A 9,549-nucleotide genomic window follows, 5' to 3' on the forward strand; every position below is an offset into this window, starting at 1 on the left:
TATTTTAGCCACCAAAGAAAGGCCCACCTAAAAAAATTAATATCAGTTTAAGTGTACGCAATATTTAGAATATTTTCACCGCTTTATATCTCTTCAAGATGTTCAGGTATAAGGAAATATGGATTCAAGAGTGCAACATGATCATTTTCTCCTCCAACTCCAACCTTGTTTTTTTTTTTTATGGTAACACCCTGCTGTACGTTATTGCTTACATGATGGACAGAACACAAACAAATAAACACTACAGTAAAGCAATAAACCTGTTCAATATAATAATCATAAAAATAAACAGAAGATGATATGATGTGTAATGTACAGTGCAGAGAAGAGCTGCAGGTGCATTTCTTACAGTGAACGTAGACGTTTTCTCTTTTTGGCTACGTCGAAACAATCCAGTCAGGACCGGCTGATCACTCTACAGAAAAAGCACATGTAAATAAAGACATTTCATATACTGTTTATAAATTAGGTCAGAGCTGTAGTTAATAACTCTAGCTGTAATACCTTTTTGATCTCTGCTTCATTTTTGGCATCTTCGGATTGGCTCTGATGAGGAAAAGGAAGGACACCGATTCAGAAATTTATAAAAACAACCAAGAAGGAACATGACATTTCCTTGTGTGCGTGTGTACCTGTGCGTCCTCAGCCTGTTCCCTCCTGCGTTGGCTGTATCTGGTTGTGTTAAGTTCCTGCACACACACACATACAGCCAAACAAAAAGCCGAGAAGGGAACAATAACAAAAGGTATTTGGAACAGGAAAGAAACATGAAACCTTGTGTAGCTCTGAGTGATTCTTTACTGTAAACTGTTTTCACAGTAAAGACACACAGACATCAAAAAGGTTGCCAATCATCTCCAATTTCAATCAACTCAATTATCGGCCAAGTACTTGGCTTTAAACATGAGAAACATTTCCTGTGTGGAAGTTGAACTGAATTCTGACTGCATTGATGAGTATTGTTATATATTAGAATATTTGGGTGTACTGTACCTTTTCTTTGGGTCTGGGTGGAACCACAGGAGTTTGCATCAAGTTTCCATTAGCCTGATAAAGATTAGAAAAAGGTGACAATACACAAAAAGAATGGTATCAGACTATTTGGTCAATAATGCACAAAGTATATGAAGGCAACAGTAAGCACAATATCGGTTAAAGGGACAGTGTGTGACATTTCAGAGATCTATTAGCAGAAATGGAATATAATATTCATAACTATTAGGGGTGTAACAATCCATCAATCTGGATTGATATAATGATTTAATAATCAACAATGAAACATATCAATGCAAAGTGAAAACAAAGATACATACCATCATCTTTAATATATGCCCTTATTTTATAATTCTTAACTGATAAACAAAAACGTGCACTTAAACATAAGGAATGTGGCACTTTATAGTGTTCTACAGGAGGTCTATGTTTATTGTTTTTATTAAAAAGAATATTGTTTTTCATTTAAATGTCTGGAAGAGCTCAGTAATAAAATTGTCAAATCCTATTTTAGTTGTTTTTTGTGAGTTGGTATAAATGTAACCGATGGTGTTAAATGGGCATATGATATCGTCTCATATTGATCTCAGTCCCCTGAATTTAATTGAATCGAAATTGTATCGTGGCAGATATCAGTAAATATTGTATCGTTGTCCAAAGAATCAATATAATATCGTATTGTGATTTACACCCTCTATAATTATGTTTTCTTTAGCTGTATAATCACCTGAAAATAAGAACCACGGAGTCCACCATGTTTCTACAGTAACCCAGAACAGACAAACCAAACACTGGCTCTAGAGAGAGCCTTTCATGTTTTTACGTTACCTGAAGGCCACCGTAGTAGTTCTCAGACACGCTTGTTAAACTGCGGTAACGTGAGCTGCAGAGTGCAAAACCGTGGTACCGCCAGCCGCCGTCTTTTTCCGTTGCTCCTAAAGTAGTGTTACTGTATTATGGTAAGGATGGCCTCTGAGCGAAGCAAACAGCTTTACCACGGTTTTGCACTCAGCAGCTCACGTTATCGCATTGAGCAGTACTCGGTAGCAATCGGTAGCGGTAGTAATCATAAGATGTTTATTCAGAATGAATATACAGTATACATATATCCATACTGAAAGTAGTAACTAGCAGCCGCAAAACGAGCTGCAAGGGCAAGTGAGCAGCGTCAATATAACGTTATGTCCATTAAAAATGCTTGTTTTTTGTCTCAGATTGTTATTATAAGTGTCATTGACATGACATTGAAAATCTTTTATCTAACACTAAGCTACGCTTCCTGTACTCCAACACAACAAACTCTGCCCGGCTGACACTCACGTTTCCACCATGGATGTATTCCACTATTCCACCGTTGTCTTCTAGCGACACGTCACCTCGCCAGATTTCACAACGAGGCTTCTCCTTGAGCGAGACTTTTTCCATAATATCAGAAACTTATAACAATCAGAGCCTGTCATGGTAAAAACAAGCACTTTCGGTGGATGTAAATGACGGCACCAGCTTGCCCCAATAGCATCATATTGCAGCCTGTGAGCAGCTGCCGTCTAAAGCGATCTCCCTCAATATTGGACCACTTTCATAAATCTGGTGTTCCTATTAGTCAGTTAGAAACAAAAACATGGGGAAATGGGATCCAGGTTGAAAAATACCAAAGTTACACAATGTATTTTTTTCTTCTAAATTTAACCAGATATTCTCACATGCAGGCTCAATCTAAAGGGCTTTGTCACACATCATCTCATCCCCACCTTTCATTTCTCTCTGTCCCTCTATCTAGTAAAACATAAACAATGGCAAAATAAAAAATCGCATACAGTAAATACCTCATTGTTTGCTGCTCTTTTCATTCGGTATTGCGTCTGACTCAGTTCCTGCACAGAAAACACAAATCCGTTTTTAAAAAAAAGTTGAGTCTCTCTGCAAATCAAACTTAATCTTCTAAATAGGCCAATTCCCCTCATTTTCTCTCCTGTTTCTTTAGTGACTCTTGTGAAGATATTAAAAAGTTGTATGAGAAAACACACAAACAAAAATGCTTACAGATAATGGAGGAGAGAAAATGTAGTTCTTTCAGTTTTTTAAGGCTCATATCAGTTCTGATATTGTTGTGCTGATAACAGAAGCCAGCTTGTATCAATAATCGATATCTTTAAAAGTTACTTTTTGTTTTACCAAAATGATGTGGAGTTGATAGATTAACCCCCAGTTTTCCTCCTCACAGAGTGGAAAAATCCTCTCTACTGGAACTCAAGCTAAATAATTTACTTAACTGTTACCAGATGTTTAAGGAATGTCGGCCCACCACACATGCCCCATAGAATGTAAACGCTGGGATACATAAAACAATTATATTATAGACCCTACATCACATCAGAGGCCTTGTTCAGACCTGGCATTAACATACGTCTCCACATGTGACCACTTGTGATCCGATCTCACTTCCCCGCTCAGCAAATAAACACGTAGTAAACACATGGCTAATACAGCAGACATTGTGACGTAATATTACATGAATGTCATTGGTAATATCCTACATATATTTGTGAATTTTATTTATAGAGCACCGGAACAACAAACACCAACAAATTACCGAAAGTATGATAATAATGCACTTCCCGTGCCTAGTCTATAAATACGTATGTAGCCTATAGATATAGATATATTTTAATGTAGCTATAGCCTATGAAGGAAATACAGTTGAACCAACAGCATACAGTAGTGCACAGTAGTGTGGCCATATGCGGCCCAGATCATCTCTGAATATGGTCTGAATAATCGGATCTCAACGCGTCTTGGGTGCATTCACACCTGTACTTATAGCTGTCCACTTGTGATCCAATCACTGAGGACGCATGTTAATGTCAGGTCTGAACAGGGCCATAGATGACTGGTCTAGGCCGGACTTACAGTGTCTGCAGGTCGTTGAGGCACCAGAGGAGTTGGTTTCTCTAGTTTTTCTGGGTCATTTCTTTTTACCTGTAGAGAATCACCCTGAAGTCATATTCTTAAACAAACTACTGATGTTACAGCACATACACCTCAGCAAACACATGATTAACTTTGTCACATAGCTAATCAAAGCTTTGGGTTTCTTACGGTACCTCTGCAGGCTTTGGGGGAGGCTTCGGCTGTGAACAGAGAAGAAAACATGTGTTTGTATTGTATATATGATACATTACGTTTGATTTTGGTGAATTTTTTTTATACATTCTACAATCAGTATTGGAGAATATTCAGACTGTGTTGTGTATTAGTTCAGTGTTTTTGTGTTGGATGTACATGTTCTCACCGGCTTTGGTTTCTTTTTGACTTCTGGCTTCACCATACACGCCTCCATCCTTTCTGTGAGAGCGACACAGAGAAATGAAGTGTAAGGAATAATCACAGGTTTGTGCTTGTTTGTGATTTCCACTTTTAAATGCCAACTGGGCCAAATGGAAGTAAGAGACAAACACTCTCGCCAACTTCAAAACATGCCTTGTGACATGCTGTAACAAGAAAAGTACAGATGTAATTAATAACATTAATAATGCCTGTATTCCACTTAGGCCAGGTGCTGTGTACCAATTCCATACTACTAATAACAGTATATGTACTATTTAGTAATTGCAAGAGTATACATTTTTTCCAGCAAATATTATGACTTTCACATCAACTTCTACCTTTTCTGAAATGAATAAATAAATGGATAGGAAAATGAATGAATAATGGATGGTGTTATATTGTCAATGCACAGTATTTTTAACCCTCACATTATCAACTCTGTAATCACACAACCATTTTGAACACTCCTATGTCTTCAACATGGGAATCTTTTCCATCTTTACCATCCATCCATTATAAGGTGAATGCAGAATAAAGCTTGTTTTTCATTTTCCAAGATCTTCCTTGAGCTCTATTACCACCATCCACAATTAGCTGTAATGTTTTGCAGCTGGCAGCAGCTCCTCTATTTCTTTAGTGTGTTGCATATCGAGACATTAGTGTGCCTCAAAAAAATCTCGCATGTTTTAGTGTGCAACCTGAGTTTTTTTTAATACACTGAATTTTGACCCCCATTTAGGGTGAATTAATGAATTACAGAAACTTCCTAAAATCAGTATGTAATATAGAATTGGGATACTATTGTGCATTCTGGCTCACTGGGGCACTTAAATGCAACGGAGCGATCAATAGTGTTATTAGTAACAACTGTGATTTTCCTACTGTTTCAAGTCAAAATGTCTACTGTTTGTACTGAGAGGCTTTTATGTTTAAATATGTAGAAATGCAGGTCAGTTGCTAATTTAGCTTTATTATCAAGCAAAATGCAGAAGTTATTGTCTCACAAAACTCCATTGTCAGTCAAAACACATAAAAGTGGCATATTGTTGCACTGGCTCATATGTTCCTTACATGATATATTTGACTTTTGAACTTCTGGTTAGACGAAACAATACATTTAAATACGTCATCTTGTGCTTTGAGACAGTTTTTGCACAATTTTAATTATTTTTTACATCAAATTACTTATAATATTTAATCAAGAATTTCTGCCCTACATACCACAAATCAAAAAAAGTAAAGTACTGCATTCAAAAGTACTCAAAAGTACTCCAGTATCAGAAGTGTAATGTACTTGCACCATATTTATAAGCACATCATGTTTTCTTGCAAAAAACTGTGCCTGTAAAGTAACTATTATGAGCAGTATGTACAGTGAAAAGTAATGGAGTATAAGGAAGCACAAAAAAGTACCCCTAAACCAGGGGTCAGCAACCTTTACTATCAAAAGAGCCATTTTAGGCAAAAAAAACAAAAAGAAATCTGTCTGGAGCCGCAAAACATTTGATCATTGTGATGAAGGTAACACAGTTTATAGTCTAAGTATATAGTATATAAGTCTAATGCAGTGAGGGCCAAAGAGCAAATGTACGACGGAGTATTAGGGCCACATTGAGGAAAAAAAAATCGGAGATTTCGAGAATAAAAGTCGTAATATTACAAGAATAATGTCATAAATTTACGAGAAAAAAAATTACGTAAAATTACTACTTTATAATATTACAACTTTTTTCTCGTAAACATATGTCTTTATTCTTGAAAAACTTTATTCTCGTAAACCTATAACTTTATTCTCGTAAACCTATAACTTTATTCTTGTAAAACTTTATTCTCGTAAACTTTATTCTCGTAAACTATAACTTTTTTCTCGTAAACCTATAACTTTATTCTTGTAAACCTATGACTTTATTCTCGTAAACTTTATTCTCATAAACCTATAACTTTATTCTCATAAACCTATAACTTTATTCTCGTAAATCTATAACTTTATTCTCGTAAACCTATAACTTTATTCTTGTAAACCTATAACTTTATTCTCATAAACCTATAACTTTAATCTCGTAAACCTATAACTTTATTCTCATAAACCTATAACTTTATTCTCGTAAACCTATAACTTTATTCTCCTAAACCTATAACTTTATTCTCCTAAACCTATAACTTTATTCTTGTAAACCTATGACTTTATTCTCGTAAACTTTATTCTCCTAAACCTATAACTTTATTCTTGTAAACCTATAACTTTATTCTCGTAAACTTTATTCTCGTAAACCTATAACTTTAATCTCGTAAAACTATAACTTTAATCTCGTAAACCTATAACTTTAATCTCGTAAACCTTTAACTTTAATCTCGTAAACCTATAACTTTATTCTTGCAAACCTATAACTTTATTCTTGTAAACCTATAACTTTATTCTTGTAATATTATGACTTAATCCTCGAAATCTCATATTTATTTATTTTCCTCAATGTGGCCCTACCCCGTCGTACCGTCGTACCATAGACCTACAACAATGATAAATAAAAATGAAACTTTAAACAAAAGAAGTTATTCATTTCCATGTTTATAAATCCAGAGGGAGCCACTGGAGAGGAGCTGAAGAGCCTCAGGTTGCTTAGAGACCACTGACCTAAACTAAACTTACAGCCCTTGAGTATAGTTTAAGTTACTTTGTTATTAGCCAACATAGAAAAACTAGAGTAGCAAAAGTCTCCTGATTAATTGAAGTATTAATACAGGAGGAAACAGGCTCCATGTTGCAGTTGTCACTTACTGTATGATCATTTGGAGAAGTAACTACTGCAGTACTCAGACTCAGACTCAGCTGCAGCGTTAGTCTCGTTAGTTGTTATTGGATGTTTACTAGCTTAACGACTGGCAACCTTTAGCTAACGTTAGCTCAGTTAAAAACACGCTCGTCATTTAAACGGACGGTAAATAATATATATTATAAAAGTCCAAAGCGCTATGAATAATCAGGTTGTTGTCAGACTGAGCGGTTTCACCTACCGAGTATGTAGAAGACAGTTCAGAGAAACTTCACATTTAGTTTTAACCAGATAATAACATCAGACAGACGGCTCCTTCACTGTCACCTCATTCCTCCAGGAGTTTATAAACTCCACCACACCCGCACAGCAACATCTGCACGCAGGAGGCGTTCACAAGCTCCTCCAAAAGATCCGACATTACAGCTCTTCACCCAGCACACATGTGTATGTGGGGCCCATGTGGGTAGTAAATGGCCTGAAAAATGAGCCCTATATGGGATTGTCCGTGGGTTCAATAATGGCCCCATGCCAATTACCCTTGTGGGTTTCATGCAGGAGTACACTGGGTGTTATATGGGCCCAATCTGGGCAACATTAACCAAAACCCATCTTGGTCCCAGCTTTAAGTTCTATGTGGGAACTACATGGGGACTCCATGGGCTAAAATATGGGTTGTAAGTGGTTTTGTCCACAGTTTCCATGTTGGCCCCATGCACTAATTTCCCAGTTTGTGACCCAACTAGGGCCCACACGGGGAGTCCATTTGGGACCTACTTAGTTGATCCAAGTGGGCCCCAGATAAAATGCCCATTTTGGGCCCATACCCACTTGGTACCCAGGTACCCCCAGCATAACCCATGTGGGGCCCACATAACCATGTTGGCTGGGCAGTCACAACCGGCTCAAGAGCTTTGGTTTAAGGCTACAATATAAATAGTGTTGGATTTATTTACATGATAATTATATATTGCTTAATCATTACCCACTTTTTTTCACAAATTTTCTACAAAAAATATTACTTTCACACTCAAGAAACAGGTTTGATTGCCGCACTTCAGTACTTGTAATTTTGTGTTTATTGAAAAATGCTATTAAAAACACTGGAGAAGCCCAGGTAGGTGTCATGAAGAAAAAAAATAATGAATTATTATTACGCTTATTTAAATGTATTTATTTATTTTCTATGCTTGTAAATTATGACAGTACAATTTACCCTGCACATTCATTTAAGCAACAACATTTTTATTTTGTATCTCCCTTTATTCTGGATATGGACATATATATAAATAATATATATATTATATATATATATATATATATATTATATATATATTATATTTGTTACATATTTTTTTAGATGAATAACGTTCTATCCTATTTTATCTTATTGTATTATTTGGTTAAATTTTAGATAATTCTGCTTTGATAAAGTTTTATACATAAAAAAATGGTTTACAGTTTTATAAAATGTATTTAATACTCAAAGTTAGATAGCAATAAAAGGTATCATTCTAGTTTCAGAAACAAAAACATGGGTATGGTATAGATACATAACGAGCCATGATAACATTTCATCTGGAAATAAGTCAAACTACACAAGCTTTGCATCTGAAAAAAAGCATTTGCAATATGAATTTAAAGACAAGTGTGCGAAAATGCAAAACAATAATAATATGCACATCACTGTCAGCATCACTGGTTGATGCAGCATCCTCTTCACCTTTACATCTCAACTACTCATGTACACTCCACCTGTAGCTCATGTTGTGTCGTAAGAGTACAGTAGGCCTATTTACCGCCGCATGAAGTAATCCACATATTTCCGACACCACCCAAAGGCAACATCCCTTACAGGTCAAACGAAGCATCTTAAACAAACCAAAACACGCCCTGAGAGCTTCTGTGCCACAAATCCTAACTGTGAAATCACCTGTTGTTGGATAATAAGGTGACTTCCTGTCACACTAAAGAGCTCAGTCATTGAATCTCCAGCTGAGAATTGATCCAAAGATGAAAGGCTGCATCAAAAGCATCTTACATCTTACCTGTTTCAGTCGGAGAAGATGCGAGATCTGAAACCTTTGTGTTCTTTGTGGCTCTGTGATGGCTGTCGACTCACCTGGGAGTGGGGCGTGGCCAGTGTGAGCTCTACCTGTATGTGTGGGAGTGGAAAAAAACGCGTCTCCCAGCCGGTGTGACTCTGACTCATCGGTTTTACAGGTGTCAACAACATGGGAAGAAAAACCTAAACGTGATGGTCCAAAAATAGAAAACTTAAATGGAGTAATCATCTTAGCAGGAGTCTGAACACCGAGTTTGACAATATTTTATTTTATTTTTTAAATTGTTCATTATTTATTGTGTTAATTTAATTGTTTATGCTTTTATATCTGTTTATATTTTCGGAAATATTATCTATCATTCTGCATTCAGAAAGTATTCATTGTTTTTTGCT

General features: G+C 36.1%; 1 protein-coding gene across 4 annotated transcripts in view; it reads right to left on the bottom strand.

Annotated features, from left to right (window-relative positions):
• Positions 1–9,239, bottom strand: part of LOC119499085 — a 36,301-nt gene extending 27,062 nt beyond the window's left edge. For 2 of the 4 annotated variants that reach the window (XM_037788270.1, XM_037788267.1), the window contains exons 1-9: positions 7,333–7,466; positions 4,286–4,338; positions 4,098–4,124; positions 3,904–3,972; positions 2,820–2,867; positions 994–1,047; positions 633–689; positions 505–546; positions 350–415 (exon numbers count right to left, since the gene is read on the bottom strand). In XM_037788270.1, the coding sequence (XP_037644198.1) occupies positions 350–415; positions 505–546; positions 633–689; positions 994–1,047; positions 2,820–2,867; positions 3,904–3,972; positions 4,098–4,124; positions 4,286–4,333 (411 nt within the window). In that variant the 5' untranslated portion in view covers positions 4,334–4,338; positions 7,333–7,466. Of the gene's footprint in view, positions 1–349; positions 416–504; positions 547–632; positions 690–993; positions 1,048–2,819; positions 2,868–3,903; positions 3,973–4,097; positions 4,125–4,285; positions 4,339–7,096; positions 7,267–7,332; positions 7,467–9,139 lie in introns of those variants that run through there. The other 2 variants (XM_037788268.1, XM_037788269.1) reach the window with 2 other exon arrangements.
• Between the last annotated feature and the right edge of the window lie 310 nt (positions 9,240–9,549).

The sequence above is a fragment of the Sebastes umbrosus genome, chromosome 12, assembly GCF_015220745.1.
Source record: "Sebastes umbrosus isolate fSebUmb1 chromosome 12, fSebUmb1.pri, whole genome shotgun sequence".
NCBI classification, from domain to species: domain Eukaryota; kingdom Metazoa; phylum Chordata; class Actinopteri; order Perciformes; family Sebastidae; genus Sebastes; species Sebastes umbrosus.